The following is a 21708-nucleotide window of genomic DNA, read 5'->3' as shown; positions in this document are numbered from 1 at the left end:
GGGCCTAGCCAGTGCTCAAGTGGGCGCCCAACACCCTCCAAAGGGTGAAAACCCTATCTTATTTTCATCCCTTATCTCCAAAGTCGCACCCCCCAAGTCGCTTTCTCATTTTCTTCTTCCACCACTATGACCTTGCTACCACCCTCCACCACCTCAGCTCTGTTGTCGACACTGTCCCATTCCCCTCTGCCACCATCTCACCACTTCTCGTCATTGGTAAGCCCTCTCTCCTTATATGTCAATCTTGTTTCCCCTCTCTCTGTGGTTCTCTCTCCCTCTTTAGTAGTTCCATGTTTTGGCATCCTTCGTGCATCCCCCGCCACTATTTGACCATCGTTTGCCCCCCAGTCAAAGCAAAGTTACTGCACGCATCGCATGACACCTTTCAGCCATGTGAGCACGCTTTTGGCCGCTGCCTCACCACCTTTCATCTTTGTTGAGCCCTTCCCTCTTGAATTTATTGTCTCTTTCTCTTCTTCTTCCACGGTTTTGCTGTTGCCACCACCATTGCTCGTTGCCGTTAGACCTCAAGGATGGTAGATCTACTAGGGGTCTCAGCCAGCGTCTCAAATTCATCGTCTTGTGCCTTTGGTCGCGGCCTAGGTTGTTTCTATCATGCCCTTGCTCCACCACCACAAATAGGCCTGATCTCAACCCTTCGAAACCTATCTCAAGCCACTCCTGGTCTCAATTTGTCCACCATCACTGATCTCTCCAATTCCCACAATTTCTGTGTGGCTTCTTCCCATGTGTATGAGAATTTTCCATATAGGGTTCCGCCATGCTCCACCGCAGTAAGTTTCTCCTCCACTCTCACCAACAGGCCAGAGCTACCATCCCCTTCACGAGAAACCCACCAATACCCGTCTGTCCCACATGAACTGTCCTCACTTTGTTGCTTCCCCTCCATCACTCCACCCCTTTTGGCACCACCTCGGTGAGCCAATCTACCCTTGCGTTGCATTTAATTTCCTGTATGCATTTTTGTGATAATCTAACGGATTTATGTCCAACTGCATAGCGGCGTACACTTATCCAATCGCAAAACACAATGGACCAACACGCACTCATCCAAAAAGTTTCCTTTTGCGTGGTAAGTAACCCTCCAATGTGACCTTTGATATTATGGCATGATTTATTCACTAACATTCTTTGCAGTCTGGTTGTGTTGGGATGGGTCTTAGGCCTGATGAAGTGTTGGGCTTGACAATCGCAATGGTGGTTGGGAATTGGGCCATGGGCTGGATGGAGGATGGGATAATGCATATGGTTTGTTTTGTGAAAGTGTGTACATTTGACTATTGTGATGTTGTGTATTGTTTGATGTGTGTTATGCCATGTCATCCAATATACTATCTATCAGGCATCTGCACATTTACTATTATTACCATTTGCTTTGATTATCCAACTGTGTTGTGTTATGCAATGTGGTATGATTTGGAAACTAGGTTTTCATGTTTTGGTAATAACATGTGGGTGCATGCGTTTCATGACCCCAAGCCGAAATGGGGCATTATCTCGATGGAGCTGCACAGATCAATCGAGAGTGTAATAAACTGAGTGACATCCCCTGGGCTATCGTTTGGCGACAATTGGGTCAGTCATGATGGTAATGCTCTTGGCATGACCTGTGCCCCCTCACTGGTGGGGGCTAGAGAATGCCTAGTCACAGTACGCACCGGGCACAGAGCTGGGCATCGCTCGCTATGAAGTCACATGCACAGTCGATACCTAGTGTGGCGAAGGGAGCTAGGATGTATGGGTTGTCCCAAGGGGAGACCATGGTGTACACAATAATAAATGGTTGTGTTTTGGACCAAAGGGGTTTTTGGCATGTGTGGTTTTGATTAAATGTGTTCTTTTTGGAAAAATGGAAAAACTGGTCTTTTGCATGTGTGGTTGTCTTACTTTGTTGGTTTTGTAAATGCTTGCGTTAAACTCTTGGTTGTTGGATGTTGATTACTTACCAAGATTGCGAAATCTCACTATGGTATTCCTGCCTATGGTTCACGAAACTATGGGCTTTGATGCAAACAATGGGTATGAGTAGAGGGACTGGCCCCACCTGATGACTAAAGGCTTAGGATTGTTCCCGTATTTTTTGTTGGACCTTGTATTCATTTCCTTTAATTTAGCTGGGTGATAGTATTAACCTCTTGGAGGATTATTGTTTTTGGGTTGTATGGGTTTAGATTTATTTTTGGTACTTAGCTTTTGAATACCTTTTATCTTTCCACTGCGTTATTTATGTTGCACACATATTGCATGTTTGCACACACTAGCACATGATGATGGGGTTTGTGACCCGTGTGGTCATCATCTCGGTGTCACAACTTCCACCAAATCACACGTGGGGTCGAGGGCATCACAAGTGGTATCATAGTAGTTCGGCTCTAGGTAAATCCATATGCCACTTAGGTATCGTACAATAATTCTAGGCTTCAACCATAGTACTGTTGGCCTGAAAATTTGGGGAGTCAGACTTGGATTTAGCAATATCTCGTCATGAATTTCAGCTTGATATGTATGAATATTTAGTGTAGTAGGCCTGAACTTTTAACGATTAGGTTTGTTTTTGTAATATCGAGGCTTGAAAGGAATGACGCGGTCTAGGCGACCCCATTGGAGCAGGAATTGAAGTCACTAACTAAGGGGAGTAAGAGCTCTAAATCACTTGGAATAATTACGGTCTTAGATATCATTGAGTTATGAAATGGGGTTATAGAATAGGAGGTTGTAAGGTCAACAAACTTCAAGGAAAGAATTTTGTTTTAATTCCGTTTAAGTTTTAAGATTTTGCAGACTTTAAGAAATGATTTGATATCATTTAAGGTTTCAGATTTTGAAAGCTTCAAGAGTCGATTTTTTTTTTTTTTAGATCTAAGGTCATCGATCTTGCAGTCTTTGGAAAATGATTCTAAGGTGATTTAAGGTTTTAGAGTTGCAGTAATTATGGATTGATTTATAATGAGATTTGAGTTCTTAATTATAGAGACTTAATATGCAAGCTTAACCAATTCTGAAGTTAATTTGGTTTTTTTTTTATCAAAGTTAAGTTATTGATGGTGGAGATTTACAAGAAGCTTATTACTCTATGAGCTAGTATTGATTTAGTTCGGAAAATGGTTTTTATCAACTCGAGGATAATAGATTCTTATCAAAGAATAATAGATGGTGCAAATTTAGGAAATGGTTCTTGTCGATTTTGAGTATATAGGTCCAGAGGATGGATATGGTAGTTGTGTTTTGGTTTACCTTCGACTTTGAGATGTTTGCTTAAATATGTACTGACATGTGTAGGAGTTGACGAAATAATTTAAATCTCCTTCCCCGCGAATGCTTTAAGAATGGCAACTCGTAGAGTCCACCCTCAAGGTGTTATCGGCTTGGCTCTTCCCAGTTACTTAAGTCTCCTTACACTCATACATAATACTTCCTCGGAAAGATCATCCCATGAATTCCCTACAAGATGGTCTGGATGGCCTGACTTCGCTAATTTTTAAATTATGGCCCCTTTTCTTTTAAATGTTTTCAAGTCCTTGAAATTCTTTTGAGGGAAAAGACATGAAGGAAAACCACTACTTTTGTAAACCTTTTTAGAGTTGGACTTTGAGAAAATTTTATAAATTTATTTTTGTCTTATTTCTTTCTTTCTTTTTTCCTGTCGTTTCACTTTCCTACTTATCTTATTAATTCAATTTCCTTGTCCAACTTAAAGAAAACTTTTGGTGACTTGGTGCTTTGACAAGAGTTGTGGATCTGTTTTGCTGAGTTGTTGGAATTTTCCTTCCCTTGTGATTTTATATAATATTTATGTGGTTAGCTTTTGGCTTAAGGACCAAGGACCAATCTTGTACTTGACTACCTCGTCACAACTTTCTCAATTCCTTTGCAAATCAAATTCTTTCCTTAGTGACATGGCAAAACAAACCTTTTGTGGCAAATTGTACATCAATTCTGTGGATCAATTTTCTTTCATCGCTTGGAAACCTTAGAGTAAATCTAGACCTTCACCTCATCACGTTAGACTTTTGATCACTTTATTTTGACTACTTGACGTTACGAACTACCTGGGCTTAATGTAGTGTATGGGTTTCTAAGATTTTAGATTACTTTAAGGAAACTGTTGGAAATGATGTTCTAGGTCAACTCTTTCAAGTGTTAAAATCCTTACCCATTGATATGTTGTTATTGTTTCTTCCCTTTGGAATGCTTAGGTCGAATAGTAGTAGTAGTTTGTTGTAATTGATCAGATTGGCATTTTCCTGGAGAATTGGTTTTGACTAAGGATGCAAGAGATGGACTCCTAAATTTATGTGAGTGTGTATGAATTCCATAGAGTAGGAGTCTTTGTCTCATTTTAGCATGGAAGAAGTTGATTTGAGTAGGTAATGAAGAGAATTCGATAAAATAGTGTTGACTTCAAGAGATCTTAGCCTTAGGCTTTTGGTGAGATCATCAGAGTGTGTAGCCATAGGGCGATGGTTGGCAGTAATAATTGTCATTATCTTCAGGAATAAGTTGAAACTTGGGGTCACATAGAAACCTAAAATCTTAAGCTATACTTTCCTTTGGAGATTGAACATCCTGTTGGGGGAATTATGGACATTGTTAATTTTCTTGAGAAGAGAATGATAGGTCGTCATTGTGTGGTGTACAATAAAGGCTCAGAAGTTGAAGCTTAGGCATCAACGGTGGATAGCATAACCTATTTTATCTGGTAATGATGTATTAGGATCTAGGCGTGTTGAGCAATAGTTTTTGGTGGATTGGAGATTCGAGTTGCACGGCCTACCTTGAGGAACTAGACATGCTAATACTAGAACTTATGGAAGTAGAGGCAAAGATTATTAGCTTGATGAGCCCTTTAGTAATAGCTATAGCTAGCTTGTCAATTTCAAGGATAAAATTTCTTTTAAAGGGGGCAGGATGTGAGATCCGAAGAATTAGCATTTTAATTAATTATTTCTTTATTATTGTTTGTTTATTTATTTTGTGGTGTTTTATTTTTTATTATTCTCTTCCCAAATGGGTTTGGACCCATTGTGTAATGGGTTAAGTTTGGGCTTGTTTCATTATGTTGTGAGCTATTTTGGGCCAAAAAGGATGTGGAAAACTAGCCCAGCCCGTGAGCAAGTGGGCCCCCAGCCCCTCCATATAAATCAGTGTCGTATGGCCAAAGGGAGTCTCTCTCTCATTTTCTTCTTCCACCACTGTGACCTTGTTGCCGTCCTCCACCACCTTAGCTCTGCTTTAAGCATTGTCCCGCTCCTCTCTACCACCGTCTTGCCACCTCTGATCGTTGATAAGCCCTCTCTCCCTATCTTTGATGTCGTTTCCCCCTCTCTGGTTCTCTCTCCCTCTTTGGTGATCTGGTTGTGTCGATAGCCATCGAAACCACTTTGGCTCCATGTTTCAGTGTCCTTCGTTCATCCCCTGCCGCCGTCTAACAACTGTTTGCCCCCAGTCAAAGCAAAGTTCACTGCACGCGTCACTAGGCTCCTTTCAGCCATTTTAGCACCTCCGCTCTAGCCACGGTCTCACATCGCTCTTGAGCCCTTCCCTCTTGATTTATTGGCTCTCTTTTTTTCCCTCTGTTTTGGTTTTGCCACCACCATCGCTCGCTACTATTAGACCTCAATGATGGTAGATCTACTATAGGTCTTGGCCAGCATCTCAAATATGTCGTCCCATGCCTCTGGTCGCGGCCCAAGTTGTTTCCGTCGTGCCCTAGCTCCACAGCCCACAAATAGGCTGGATCTCTACCCTTTGAAACCAATTTCGAGCCACTCCCAGTCTCAATCCCGTCCTCCATCCCAGATCTCTCCAAATCTCTCAATCTCTGGGTGGCTTCAACCCATGAGTATGAGAATTTCCCATCTAGGGTTCTGCCTTGCTCCGCCACGTTCCACCGTTGCAACTTTCTCCCCCACTCACCAACATGCCAGAGCTACCATCCCTTTTGCGAGGAAACCATTGGCACCCCTCTGTCCCACCTGAACCATCCTTGCTTTGCTGCTTCTCCTCCATTGCTGCGCCACTTTTGGTGCCACCTCAATTTATGTTCGTCTGTGTAGCAGCGTGCACTCATACAATTGCGGGACACCACGACTGATACGTGCTCAATCATCCAGAAAGTTGCCTTTCGTTTGGTAAGTAACTCTCCCATGAGCGCTTCCTGGCGCATAGGACTCCCACATTTATGGGTGAGGAGGACCCTCTCCATGCTGGGACGTGGACTAAAGATCTAGAGTGGACATTCGAGATTTGTGGATATACCGAGTCTCCAAAGTTGTTGTACCCGAGCTATATGTTACAAGGCAAAGCTATCACTTGGTGGGAGCCTATGCGGGAGATCCTAGAGATGGAGTTGGGGTCATTTGCAAATATGACTTGGCAACGTTTCAAGCAAGAGTTTGGCTATCACTTCTTCCCAAACATAGTAAGGTGAAAGAAGACATGGGAATTTAACAATTTGGTGCAAGGGGACATGACAGTAGAGCAGTACGCCCGGAAGTTCATGGAGATTGGACTGTTCACAACACATCTCATTGCTACAGAAGAGATGCAGACAGAGCATTTTCAGGAGAGTCTGCGAAATGAGATTCCACAAACAAGTTGCTTGCCATCAGGTTTCGACTTTCCAGAGGCTGGTTGAGGTGGCCTCGATTACTGAGCGATAATTTGCTGGTTTTGTAGGCTCTCCAGTGGGCTAGAAGAGGAGGAGTTTTAGGGAAAGGAGCAGCTCTGGGTCACCTCAGAAGTTTGTATCACGGACTGGGGTCGAACCATAGGTAGCCTCCAGTGTGTGCATGGGAGGCTGAGCTCCAGTTTGTGGGAGGTGCAACAGATCCCATGAAGGTGATTGTTGTCAAGGTGGGATCCAATGCTTCAAGTGTGGTCAGGTGGGGCATTTTTCTCGTGAGGGCTCTAATGCTACCCAGGAAAATCGAGTAGGACAGCACAGGGGAAGGACAAATTAGAGGTAGACAGTGCAGGCAAGGGTGTATGCACTATCCCCTGGTGAGGTCGATGATGTGGCCCCAGAAACCCATGACGCTTGAGTCATCCCAGGTATGGATGTAATCCAATCTTTTGAGTTGATGCATTTCATGGTTTTTTTTTTCCTTTTAATTTCATTGGAAGTATTTGATCTCATCAGATAGAGTTCAGTTGTATGAATTTTATGCGTGCACTTTATTTGATACGTAAAGATCCCAATCGTTTGTGTCTGTGGTAGTGGTGTTACCCAATGGAGAGACGGTGGGGTGTTCAAAGGTCACCTTAGGCTGTCCTCTAGACTTTGGAGAGAGGAAACTTGATGTCGACCTGATATTGTTCAAGTTGCTTGGGTTCGACATTATTCTGGGTATGGATTGGTTGGTTTGGCACTTTGCAAGTATCAATTGTCGGAGCCGTGTGGTTAGTTTTCATCTTCCTGGAAGGGACTATATGGAATTTTTGGGAAGCAAGCAGAAGTCAAGACCTGGGGTCATATCTGCGATCTAAGCGAAAAAGGACCTAGCTAGTGAGGCAGATACCTATTTGGTTCAAGTGTTGTCTAAACGATCACAGACGAAGTCTGTTGCAAGAATCCCAATCGTGGAGGAGTTCTCTAATGTCTTTGTGGATGACCTCCCAAGATTACCTCCTGTCCGTGATGTCGAGTTTACTATTGACTTGAAACCTAGAGCGGCTTCGGTGCACAAGGCTCCTTAAGGAATGGCACCAACTAAGTTGAAAGAGTTGAAAACCCAATTGAAAGAATTGGTGGATAAGGGATTTATTCAGCCCAGTTCTTCAACTTGGGGAGCGACCATGTTGTTCATAAAAAAGAAAGATGACATTGTGCATTGATTACCGGGAACTCAACAAGGTGACCACTACCCCAGATTGATGATTTGTTTGATCAACTCGAAGGCATGGCTACTTTCTCAAAAATTGACTTGAGGTCAAGTTATTATCAGTTAAGAATACGAGGAAAGGATGTATTGGAGACTGCTTTCAGATCGAGGTACGAGCATTATGAGTTCAAAGTGATGCCTTTTGAACTAGCTAATGCCTCTACTGCTTTTATGGACATGATGTACCATGTGTTTCAGTCCTATCTGGATTCTTTTGTGGTAGTCTTTATTGATGAAATTCTGGTCTATTCTCAAAATTTGGAGAAACATACTAGTCACCTATTGTTGGTTCTGGGTAATCTGAGGGAACATCAGTTGTATGTAAATCTAAGAAAATGTGAGTTCTGGTTGATTGAAGTTAGGTTCCTTGGGCATGTCATGTCTCAAGAAGGTGTGGGTGTAGATCCCAGTAAGGTTGAAGTTGTTTTGGCCTGACCAAGTCCCACATCAGTGCATGAGATTTGAAGCTTCTTGGGACTCGTAGGGTATTTTCAAAGATTCATGAAATGCTAGATTGTTCAGACCCCTCACTGCCCTAACCAATAAGGATGTTGAGTTTTTTTGGACCGATAAGTGCTAGAGAAGCTTCTAGGAGTTGAAGAAGCGATTGACTTCGACACCTATTTTGGCACTTCTTGAGCCGCACAAGCAGTTTGTGGTTGTTAGTGATGCTTCCAAGTTTGGGTTGGGATGTGTTCTCATGCAGGAGGGTCAAGTAATAGCTTATGCATCCTGCAAACTATAGGATCATGAAAGGAACTATCCCACTCGTGACCTGGAGCTGGAAGCACTATCCTTATGGAGAGGCTTGTGAGGTCGACCATAAGAGCTTAAAGCATCTCTTCACGTAGAGAAATCTCAACATGAGGCAGAAAAGGTGGTTAGAGTTTATTAGTGGCTACTAGTTCAAGATTAAGTACCATCTTGGGAAGGTGAACCAAGTTGCCGATGTGCTAAGTCAGAAGTCCCATTTAGTAGATGAGGCCGAGTCGTCGGGGTTGGACTCTCTACTTTATGGGATTAGAAGGCTTTTTGTAGAGAGTTCATAGCACAAGGAAGTGTTAGCCTCTATGCATGAAGTCCCAATTGTTGATTTTGAAGAATTGAAGACTCTTCAAAGGAGGGACCCGAAGCTACTGGATATCCGAAAGAGTGTCAGAAATTCAAGCGGACCTGCACACTTTAGTTTGGGTAAGGATGGTATTCTACTATTCAGAAATTGTAAGGTGATTCCCAATAGTTTAGAGTTTAAGGAGAGGATTTTAGCTGAGGCGCATGTGGCCCCTTATTCAGTTCATCCTAGAAGCATGAAAATGTATCGGGACTTAAAGAGAGTTTTTTGGTGGGAAGGAATGAAGAAGGACATTGCTATGTTAGACGAGAGATGTTCCACTTGCCGATAAGTCAAACTTGAACACTAGAGACCTACTGGTAATTTCCAACACCTCGCAATTCCAGAGTGGAAATGGGACCACAACCACATTGCGATGGATTTTGTAGCGGGATTGCCAAGAACTCCTAGCGAGAATAATTCGATTTGGGTGATTATCGATCAGTTGACCAAGAGTGCTCATTTCCTACCTGTCACTAATATCGACACTTTGGGATGGTTGACGTTGATGTATGTAAAAGAGACTGTACGTTTGTATGGGCTACCTAAGAGCATTGTGTTAGATCGGGACCTGCAGTTCACGTTCCATTTTTGGAAAAGCTTGCAGGCGGCCATGGGCATTAAGTTGAATTTTAGCAATGCTTATCACCCCAGACAAACGGCCAATCATAGTGCATCATTCAGACTCTTGAAGATATGTTGCGGGCCTGTGCCTTGGAATTCAAGGGTAGCTGGGAGAATCACCTGCCGCTCATAGAGTTTGCGTACAACAACAGCTTCCAAGCATCCCTTCAGATGGCACTTTTTGAGGTTCTATATGGGAGGAAATGTAGATCACCGTTATTTTCGAATGAGGTTGGTGAAAGCAAACTTCTTGGGCCAGAAAGAGTTCAAAAGATGAAGGATCAAGTTAGAGTCATAAGGGATAGGATGGCAATAGCACCGAGTCATAAAAAGAGTTATACAGATACAAGAAGAAGAGACCTATCATTCAAAGAAGGTGATTGGGTGTACCTTAAAGTCTCACCCATAAAGGGCGTCAAATGTTTTGGGAAGAAAGGGAAGCTAAGCCCAAGGTATGTCAATCATTTTCAGATAATGAAGAAGGTTGGGCCTATTGTTGATAAGATTGCTTTGCCAGAATATTTTGGGGAGGTGCACGATGTATTTCATGTATCATTGTTGAAAAAGAGTTTTGGACAGCAGGAGCCATGACTTTTCGACTTGGATAGCATCCAATTACAGCCTAACCTTACCTAAGAAGTTGCACCGACGCAAATTGTGGATTGGATAGAGCAGAGGTTGAGTTCCAAGACGATACCTTTGGTGAAGGTGTCATGGGGAGATCCATTGGCTAGGGATTTCTCTTGAGAGAGAGGGGGTAGACATAACAGAGCATTATCCATATCTGTTTTGGTATTATTGATTCTATGCTTTCTCAAGCATATTTTGAGTTGTATCTTGTATTTTGTCGTGGAATTAATGGATTGAGCTTGTCAATTTCGAGGATGAAATTTCTTTTAAGGGGGGAGGATGTGAGATCCCAAAAATTGTGTTTTTATTTGTTTGTTAGTATTATGGGTTATTTTATTTTATTTGTTTATGTGTTGTGTTGTAAGCTTTTGGGCCTAGTAGGGGTGTGGAAATTGGGCCTAGCCCGTGTGCATGAGGGAGCCCAGCCCCTCCCCCTCAAACAACATTGTTTTGGCTAGCTGTGGGAGAATTTTTCTCCCTTCCTGAAATGGTGTCATTTTGGGCTATGGATGAAAACCCTAGTTTTCTTCTTCTAGTGTTTCCCCAGCACCACACCCATCTCTTTTATCTTCTCTTTCTTTTATTCTTCTTCTTTCTTTTCTTTCTCCTCCATGCCGAGTCCTTACGTTGCCGCCCCTCTCAACCATAAACACTTTGCCACGCATTCATCACTGCAAGCCCCTCCACCACCGCCTAACACCCCCAACCCATGAGTAGGGGTGTAAATTTACACTGAAAAATTAAAAAATCTGTCTGGACAGAACCGGACCGGACCGGTTTCTCCAGTTTTGAACTGGTTAGGTCCGGGACAGGTTCATGTATTAGGAAAACCGGCCAGAACCGATTTGGTTCCAGTTTCACACTTTCCTAGACCGGACTGGTTGGAGAAATATATATATATAAATTAATATTTTATATATAAATTTTATACAAAATTAATATTATACAAAATATTTTTTATATAATATATAACTATATGTGAAAGTTGTATATATAATATATATAATTATATATCATATTTGAAATAATTTCATATTATGATTTATAAATTATAAGTTATAACATAAAATTTTAATCTTAAATATGAACATTTGTAATTTGTTTGATCATATGTTATTAATATAATTATATATAAAAGATAAAAGAATAACACTATACCTCATATGCCAAACACAAAACGGCGTCGTTTAATATAAAACTGGACCTAGACGGCGCCGTTTAAGTCCAAGGGGGAGAATTTTGAACCTGAGTTGCGTGAAACGGCATTTCACGCAACTCAGTTTGGGTCCAATTTCAATCCAAATGGTGTCGTTTCAACGTTAGTTTTCGTCACTTCAACCCTTCCCCCTCAGTTTTCACTTTTCATTTTTCACTTTCACTTTCCCCCACTCCCCCGAAAGGCGAAAACCCTAGCCCTCCCTCTGTCGCATCCCCCCTCCCCTCGAACCCCTCTAATGCCTCCGTGACTCCACCGAAGTTCTCTCTACAGACAGCGCCTGTCTCTCAGACTCTCTGCCTCACTCTCTCATCTCTCTGCCTCACTCTCTCGTCTTTGTCTCTCTGTCCCCTCACCGACTGTTGCACATAACTTAGCTGTAGAATCGCAACCTACCATGCACAGACCCTTGGCCTCACCTTACCCTCTTTGTCTTCGATTCCTCACCTCACGAACCCACAGTAATTTGTTTTTGTGTTTTTTAAATTACTTTGAAATCTTGTAGAACTGTAGATGGTATTTGTTTTATTAGAGTTTTTGAATCCGAAATTTAGGATTTTTGTGATGGTGCTTGTGATTGTGTTTGTGTTATTAGGGTTTTGTGATTGAGTTTGTGTTATTAGGGCTTTATGATTGGGTTTATAACTTGAAGAAAATGGGATAATTGCATTTGGTTTATACATTTATATATATATATATATTGTTAATATTTAGTAAATTCCAATTAAATGGAATTCAATTGACAAATATTTCAAACATGGTACATGGTCACGTCCTGATTATTCAGCAGTGCCAAGGAAATTATTGTATTGATTGAACTACATTGTAACATTTTTCATCTTAATCACTATCTGTATAAACAGAATCATCTCTAAGTTTGAATAGGTAACGAGAACTGAAACATCTTTAAATGTGGCTCAAAACTACCAAAATCAATTAAGAATCATATAGCAATTTGCATGCACTGACAGATAACAAACTGTCAAACTTACATTTTAAAAAAACTGAAAAATCGAACCGGACTGAACCGAACCTGAAACCGATAAAACTGGAAGTATCGGTTTAGGAGGGAAACCGGTTTATAATCGATTTTGGAAAATCTAAAACCGGTACATACCAGTTCGGTCCTAAGTTTTGTCCAAAATTGGACCGAACCGGACCAGTTACACCCCTACTCGTGAGCCCTGTGACCTATTTTTCTCCTTTCTCCTCTCTGCAACCTGTGATGGATTAAGCCCCAGAAGTGGCTCACCGCCTCTAGAGGCCTCTGAATGCATGTCACGTGTGGGTATCTCGCATACCCCACACCGTCCACCACCCCTAATCACAGCGATGGCTACCATAGAACCCACACTCGGCCTGTAAATAGGCCAAGTTCTCCATCCCTCAAATCACCACAAAAAAAAAAAAAAAAATCCCTCTCTTCATCTCTAAGCTTAGGTCTAGAGAAATTCCATCCTTTGTTCCACTTCCTGTAGCTTGTAGGAGTGTTTTTCATCGTGCGCCGCCCCAGCTGCCTTCTAACGGCTGCACTATCACAATTGAGCACCCATCTTTCCTTTCCCATGCTCCATTGCTATGCACTGTAGAAACCCTCTCCTATGCCCACTAGCAACCCAGATTTGATATCTTCTTCGTAAAAAACCCACAAAAAGCCCTTTATCTCGACTAGATCCGCCACTGCCACCTTGCACCGTTGCTGCCCCGCCGCTGCTTTGCCACTTTTGGCATCACCTTGGTGGGCCAAATCTACCACGAGTTGCTTTTTAGCATCTGTTTACGTTTTGTGTATTTACTAATGGTTTGGTTTCCTTCTACCTAGTGACGCACACACGCGAGACCCCATAGATTTTCCCATCCATGTCCTAAGTAACTCTCCAGCCGACCCTTCAGCTTAAGATGTGAATTTATCACCAACTTTGTTTGCAGTATGGTTGTGTTAAGACCGGCCTTGGGCCCAATGAAGTGCTGGATTGATAATCGTAATTATTGTTGGAAATTGGGCTGTGGGCCAGATGAAGGATGGGATTACGTGTGTAGTTGGGTTTGTGAAACTGTAAATATTATGACTGTTGTAAAGTTTTATATTGTCTTATGTGTGTTATGCCATGTCATCCAATATACTTCATGTCATACATCTGTATTTGTTTTACCGTAATTACTATTTGTTTTGATTATTTAACTGTGTTGTGTTATGCATGTTGTGTGAATATCATGACCCCAAGTTGAGATGGAGTATTATTTTAGTGGAGCTCCTCTGGTCACTTAGGGAGCATAATAAACTGAGTAACATTCCCTAGGTTGTCGCTCGCGACAACGGGCTTGGACGAGACATTAACATTCTCATGCCAAATCTATGGCCTCTCCATTGGTGGGGTGCTAAAGGATGCCTAGACAAATTATTACATGCACGATCTTTACTCGTGATATGATGAAGGGAGCCAGGGTATGCGCATGTTCCATAGGGGAGACCATGGTGCATGCGTAATAAATGGTTGTGTTTTGGGCCAAAGGGGTTTTTGGCTTGAGTGTTCGGTTTAAATGTGTTATTTTAGGAAAGGGTGGAAGAAATGGATATCTTGGTCTTTTGTTTGTATGACTGTCTTACTTTGTTGGTTGTATAAATGAATGTTTTAAATTCTTAGTTGTTGCATGTTGATTACTTACTGAGATTGTAAAATCTCATTGTAGTATTCCTACCTATGGTTTCGTTTTACAGGACCATAGACTTTGATGCAGAGGAGGAATTAGAGCCAGAGGGATTGGCTCCGCCGGAGGAGTGATTGGCCTATTGAATACTATTTCTTCTTTGTATTTGTTGCGAGAGTTGTTACCACTTTATTTATATTTTTCAACCGGATGAATGTATAACCTATTGGAGGACTTTGTTTCAGGTTCTATCATTTTTTAAACTTTTTGGTACTTAGTTTTTGACTGCCTTATATTTTTCCACTGCAATATTTATGTTGTACACATTTTGCATGTTTGCACACACTTGCACATGGTGATGCGGTGTATGATCCGTGTGGTTATCATCCTGGTGTCACGACTTCCACCAAATCACACGTGGAGGTCGAGGGCACCACAATTTTCAACTGTGTTGTGTTATGCCTTGTGGTATGATTTGGAAACTGGGTGCGTGCGTTTCATGACCCCAAGCCTAGATGGGGCATTACCTTGGTGGAGTTGATCTGGTCACTTTGGAGCGTAATACACTAAGTGATATCCCCAAGGTTGTAGCCGGGCGACAGTTGGGTCGGTCATGACGGTAACATTGTTGGCACGACCCGTGGCCCCTCGTTGGTAGGGCTAGAGGATGTCTGGTCATGATATGCATTGGGCGTGGAGCTGTGCATCACTCATTATGAAGTCACATGCATGGTCATTACCCGTTGTGCGGAGAAGGAAGCCAGGATGTGTGGATTTTCCCAGGGGAGACCATGGCGTACATGTTAATAAATGGTTGTGTTTTGGGCTAAAGGGATTTTTGGCTTGTGTTGTTCTGATTAAATGTGTTCTTTTTGCGAAAGGATGGAAAAATGAATATTGTGATCTTTTGCATGTATGGTTATCTTACTTTTTTGGTTGTATAAATGCATGTATTAAACTCTTTATTGTTGCATATTGATTACTTACTGAGAATGCAAAATCTCATTTTGGTATTTCAACCTATGGTTCTGTATCAGGGAACAGTAGGCTTTGATGCAAAGAATGGGTATAAGCAGCAGGGACTGGCCCCACCTAAGGACCTTGTATTAATTTCCTTTAATTCAGCTGGATGACTGTATTAACCTTTTGGAGGATTCTTTTTTCTAGTTGTATGGTTTTAGATTTATTCCTGGTACTTAGCTTTTGAATACCTTTTATGTTTTCGCTACGTTATTTATGTTGCACACATATTGCATTTTTGCACACACCAACACAAGGCAATGGTATGTGTGATCCATGTACTCATCATCTCAGTGTCACGACTTCCACCAAATCACATGTGGGGTTAAGGGTGCCACAGTTCTTGGTGATCGGGCATGGCCAAACTTCGATGTTGGCATTAGGTGGTTTCTCAACAGGTGGTTGGTGGCGGTGCTGGAACAACAGTAAAATTGATAGTGAAGGAGGGTACAACAAAATCGCACGTCGACAAATGATGGTAACGTGGTCTACAACACACAACACAACAGAGAGAGAGAGAGAGAGAGATTTGAGGCAAGGTGACGTGGCGCCCTTGACCCCACTTATAGCTCACTATGGTTGCTTGGGGAGGGAGTCATGACCCCGGATGTTGGCTACTCAGGTCACACACTCATAGCTCATTGTGAAAGTAAGTGTGTGCAAGCATGCAATATAATAATATGCAGTTAATTTGAAACAATAAAATAAAAGAAAAATTAGGAATACTAGTAGTACTAGAATTTAAAGTTACATCACCAACAAAAACCATAAGCCATGTGATGCAAATCAGGAGGGAAATATTGATGCGAATATTGATGTAGAGGCAAATCTGGAAGGGGTTAATTTAAATCCATAATCAACGGAGCTGATGTGGATGTTCGGCTATGCAGAGGAGTTTTTGGAAGTTTACGTTTTTAGAAGTCTAATTATTCGGATTCTGTTGTTGGTCAATTCTGTCATTTCGTCCGAGTTTATTGCTTTCCTAGTTTATTTTCCTAGTTTTTTGCTTTCCTAGTTGGAGTTGGAAGATTGTAATGTGGGTTTGATACTTAAGGAAGTAATGAGAAATGAGGAAGGCAATTGTGGATTTTGCCATTCGAGATTTTCGAATTTTTGTTGGTGTAACTCCAACGCTGCAGAGCGATTCCCCATTGGATAGTTCGATGAGAGATTGAACCTGGAGGTTAGGCATCACCATGAGTCTTCCAAACACCAACATTTAAAATAATATAATCTGATTAAAAATTAAAACAATTAATCAACACTAGACAAAAGGAAACAAAGGGGCTCGTGAGTCTTCACTCCTTAGGTAGAGCCAAACCTCAAAGCTCAACCTTCCTCTACATCAAAGTCTTCGGTTCCACTTTGCAGAATCGCAAGTGGGGTGACCACAGTGAGATTTTGCAAAATCTGAGTAAGTGAAACAAAAAAAATTAACACCCAAAAATATAAACATGGAAACATATGCAATTATGTGAAAATGGGTTACTCAAAGACTTCGTAATCAGTGATGCCCAGCTCTGCGCTCGGCGCGTACGTGACCAAGCACCCTCTCCCTTCTGCAGGCAGAGAGGCTATAGAGTCAACCCGAGAGGGTTGCCATCTCCCCCAAGCCACCCAGGGATGTTACTCTGGCTCCCGAGTGACCAAGATAGCTCGATCGAGATAATGTCCATCTTGGCTTAGGGTCGTGATACACACACACACCCACAAAATTACATTTTTATTTTACACCAAAACCACCAATTTTCCATATTTTTAGTACAAACACAATCAGAGCACAATTACTGAAATTTTAATTACATGAAACAAATATAACGCAAATATGCAACAGGTAATTTGTGGATGAAATGGCACAGTAATAATTATTAATTGGGGTAGAGATCGATTTGCCCCAATGAGCTCCTTCTCATTCCCATCATCTTCCTCCACACTAGGAAATTCTTCCACAATTTCATCAATTAAAAACAACTTGGGATTCATGCACTTATGCCCAACCACCCATTTAGACTCACGATAGTTGCAAATACCCTCCTCCCCCATGTCTTTCATTTGAGAATGAGAAATCTTCTGTACTGAAAAACTAGTCGTCAAGCTACTGCTCTTAGTACTATCTGCTCCAAAACCAGTGATCCTTTTCTAATTCCACCATATCCATAACTATTGTTGTTTCTTTCCACTTTCTTGTTGATCTGAACATGTTCTTCCTTAATCTTGGCAAGACCATAAACATTCTGACAGATAGCCTTATCTCATCCTTAAGGCCACTTAAGAAACAACTCAACTTTTAATTAGATAACAACCATCTAAGTCTATTTGACAATGCTTCAATCTTAGTTTTATAATCTTTCACTAAATCAGTTTGTTTAAGCCTTGTTAAGGCTTTCATGGGATCATCATAGCAACTACACCCAAACCTTAACGACAATGGTTTTACAAAAGCATCCCAATCTGATAACATGCTTGACTCCTCCAAATCTTGGAACCAAACGAGGGCTCTACCCTCCATATGAAAAGATACTAACTGCAATCTTTGATGAGAAGGAGTATTATAATACAAGAAAAAATGATTAACCTTATACAGCCAACTAGCAAGATCCTCACCATTGAAAGAAGGAAATTCAATTCCAACAAATTGGTACGTGTTGTATGACTAATTTCCATTTGATGCTCTCCATTACTGTTATTTCCACTCTGTGAATTTTTGCCACTTCTCAACTAATTCATTTTCTGCATTTCAATAGTTAAGCCTTTCAACTCCAAGACTAGTGACTCCATTGCCTTTTGCTAAGAATCAAAGGACTTCTTCAAAGAACCAACCTCTAACTATAAAGACTTTTGGTGTGACTTGACTGACTTCTTAAAAGTGGAGAAAGAATCCTAAAACTGATTAATCATCGTGCCTTCCACGATGATGAGAAAGAAGATCTTCAATCTTTGATACCATATTGTCACAGGCCTTCTCCAAGAATGTCAAGAATCTACTCGAGAAAAATAAAGAATGAAAGGAAAAGATAGAAAATAGAGATAGAATCTATAGAGAGAGAATTTGAGTCTGGCTGTAATTCTTTTAATGATTATTCATTAGACCAATCCATATTAATGGGCCATAAATTACAGATGGGCTCAAATCACACTAAGACATTCTTACATTTAAGCCCACGACTCCCACAATTCAAGCCACTCCTTATTAAGGTATATACTCTTCGTGAAGATTTGAAGAGATTATATAGAGACACTTATATCTGTTTTCGCAGGCTTAGAGAAATAAAAAAATATATTATATGATGATCCATACCTTTTTATCTGTTTGTAATGAATTATTCCTAAAACAAAAGTGACAATTCCTATAATTAATATTGGAAAAAGACCGCTCCTAGACGGAAATAAATAGCATAATAAATTTGAATCAGACTGTAAACTTGATAAATAGTAAAACGCTCCAGAAAAGACTCTGGTTGGAAGGGTTCGTTTAAAATTGCTTGCATAGTTGCATGGCAGATTGTAATTGCATTAATGGCGGCCACGCATTATTCATCGTACTGTGTGCCCTTCATTTAGTCAGGAAAAATGCCATTCTTTCCCTCGGTGGTTCCCGCTGGTAGACACTGTTGAGATTTTTATTTTATTTTTTAATTTAGTAATTAAGAAAGTGTTTTATAATAATATTATGAATTTTTTTTATATTTTTTAAAAGTATTAAAAAATACATATAAAAAAACAAAATACAATATCGGGAGCTCCTAGCTCGCGAGCTGTGGCTATAGAGCCACCCTTCAGTTATTTTGAATATGACGGCAGGTATATATATATATGAATTAACTTGCACTAATCTGAAATGGCATTGTCTTGGTCTTTATTTATTGGAAGAATTTCTGAATTCTTACCATGTGCTGGCATTTTTTTTTTCTCATTTTCTGGATCTTTATCTAATTTCTTAGAGTTAAAATAATTCATATGGTTCGTTTATCGGATAGAATTAGACTTTTTACTCGCTGACAGCAACAACATCATGCATATACGGTAAGAAAAATGAACATTTGTGACAAATTATTTACGACGAGAATAACTATTTACGATGAAAACAGATTCATTTTAGTAAAAAATAATCATTTTCGCAAGAAATAATTAGCCAAAAATAAACAATTTTCTTGTAAGGTACAATGGATATATCAAGTCTCCTCAACAGCAAAAACCAATATATATGGGGTTAATCCTTCCATATATATATAAAATCACCACTTGTCCCAAAAGGTTAAGTTTATGAGAAGAGGTAGATTTTATTATTTTATATCTTAACACTCTCCGATCACTTGTGGGCCAGACTTCTCTCAATCAGTAGGCCCAACAAGTGGAATATTTAATTAAATGAGATAGAGTGTAGAGTTAAGGTTCGAACTCAGGACCTCTGCTCTGATACCATGTAGAAACACATTTTTGTCCTCATAAAAGGTCTAATAGGAAGAGTAAGGTAACTCTTTATAAAGTCCAGGATGAGTTTGTTCCTAAGCCGTGTGAGACTTCTCAACACGCCCCCTCACATGTGGGCCGATATTTCTGGTACCATCATCGTGGGTAGGTCGCAGGAGCCCATCTTCAGTCATAGGTTAATTTGCTCTGATACCATGTGAAATCACCACTTGTCTCAAAAGCTTAAACTTATGAGAAGAGGTAAATTTTATTATTTTATATCTTAACAATATATTGGTGGATATATATATTATATTTATATATATCCACTTCTGGGTGGTCATTGGCTCTCTACCGAAGGCCGAGTTAGTCAGCCACAGTAAGATTAATATGATTAAAAAGTACTTGGAATAGCTCGCACATGTATTTTTCTTGTGCTGCAAATTTACTATCTAGCTCGTTCATGAGACTTGTATCATATAGTTCATTTCATATTCTAGAATTCATTTGACATAGTAAGTCAATGGTTTGAATTCGTCATCTGAATAAGTATATATAACTGATCACAGGCTAACATGATTTCTATAGGAGTACGCCGATAACTTCGTTTTTTTTTTAGTACAAGTTGCATATATAGAACCACGTATATATGTGAGAATATATTCAGCAATAACCAATATTATATATAATTTTTTGCAACACCATGTTCCCCAGGATTAAGAATAAAGTCATCTTTAGAAAATTTCAAAGTACGGGTGCGCAACTATCTTTGATTTTAGAATTTTCTTCTTAAAGAAGTGCTAGGTATAAAAGATTCCATAAAATAAAAGCATGGCATTGAGTTATTTAAATAATTAAAATCTAAAGGAAAGTATACGCGGGCAGCACTTATTAAAATCAATATAGTCTGGCCATGCACTTATCATGATCAATAACTTATTAAAGTGTAAATTATAAATTTGACCAAGTCAAAAACAGTCTAGGCCTATGCCTCGTCTCTCTAGACCAAGTCTTGTTCTGCGGTTCCATCCTCATAAAGATATAAAAATGAGTCGAATACTCAATAATCAACACATCATATAACAAACATAAAATAATATAAAGGTGCTTGAAAAACATGAATACTTATAGTTACGTACGTATATAATAGGAAAATGAATATTTTGATGTATCTCATAAATCTTTTGGTGCACAACTCTTCATATAAAATTATGGCTTTTCATAAATTTTTAAAAATTTCACCCTCTTTATAAATATATATCAAATACACAACCTCCAAACTATTCATAACCATAATACAATGATTATAAAAAATCCACTCACAAGTTCAACTAGAACCATTATATTCTAAATAATTACAATACAGATAATCTAACAAAAATTGTAAAACTAACTAAGATGTGACTATAAAGAAAGCTCTTTGTACAACCAAAACCATATTCAAGTAGCAAAACCACCAAATCCAAAAATTTCCAACCTCAAGTGACTAACCGCAAGTCACTCTAGAATCTTTGACTCTAAGCTATCACTTCATAAGAAGGAACTTTCTACAGTTCTAAAAAAGATGTGAAATGAAGCAGTAAGCTGTCACGTGCTTAGTAAGTAGCAGCTTAATGGGGCGTGGGAGTTGGCAATTTTCTTAATTATAAGAGAGTAAATAAATTTACAATAAAATAATTTGAGTAATACAATTTTATTTGACCTAACATGTTCAGCCAAATATCATATTTAATGCCACATGATAATAGTAAAATCACCAATATACCACTAAGACATCATGCCTCGAAGACATCATGCCGTAAGGACATCAATATACCACAAAGATTAAATGCCAAAAAGACATCATGCATGAGGGACGTCAAACATGTCACAGAGACATTCATATCATGGGCTTAATATTCTCACATCTAACTTCAAATTTAATAAGCCACATAGCATTTTTCAAACATTCCAACCATTACAAAATTTGTACAAATTCCAAAAGTAGAGCCAAAATATCATAAGAATGTGAACAAATCCAAAAGTTTACACAACTTTGAAATACACCCAAGTACATCATTCCAAATAAAACCAACGGTTCTTTAAATTTAAAAAAAAAAAAAAGAGAGAGAAAAAAAAAATCTCTTTAAAAAGCCACTTATCTC

The 21708-nt window shown here is 39.9% G+C and overlaps 1 protein-coding gene across 1 annotated transcript; it reads left to right on the top strand.

Annotated features, from left to right (window-relative positions):
* The first annotated feature begins 9711 nt into the window (after positions 1–9711).
* Positions 9712–14268, top strand: LOC108993048. Its single transcript, XM_018967818.1, has 2 exons — positions 9712–10091; positions 14205–14268. Exons 1-2 carry the CDS (start codon positions 9712–9714, stop codon positions 14266–14268), a joined length of 444 nt encoding a protein of 147 aa, XP_018823363.1.
* The last annotated feature ends 7440 nt before the right edge of the window (positions 14269–21708 follow it).

The sequence above is a fragment of the Juglans regia genome, chromosome 15 (assembly GCF_001411555.2).
Source record: "Juglans regia cultivar Chandler chromosome 15, Walnut 2.0, whole genome shotgun sequence".
Taxonomy (NCBI): Eukaryota; Viridiplantae; Streptophyta; class Magnoliopsida; order Fagales; family Juglandaceae; genus Juglans; species Juglans regia.
This window is presented reverse-complemented; position numbering and strand designations above follow the sequence as displayed.

Excerpts from the sequence above, each read along its gene's own strand:
- LOC108993048 (XM_018967818.1), top strand. The coding sequence starts at position 9,712 with ATGTTGCGGGCCTGTGCCTTGGAATTCAAGGGTAGCTGGGAGAATCAC. Across the intron at positions 10,092-14,204 it reads AAAGGGAAGCTAAGCCCAAG|GACCATAGACTTTGATGCAG; the intron begins GTATGTCAATCA and ends TTCGTTTTACAG.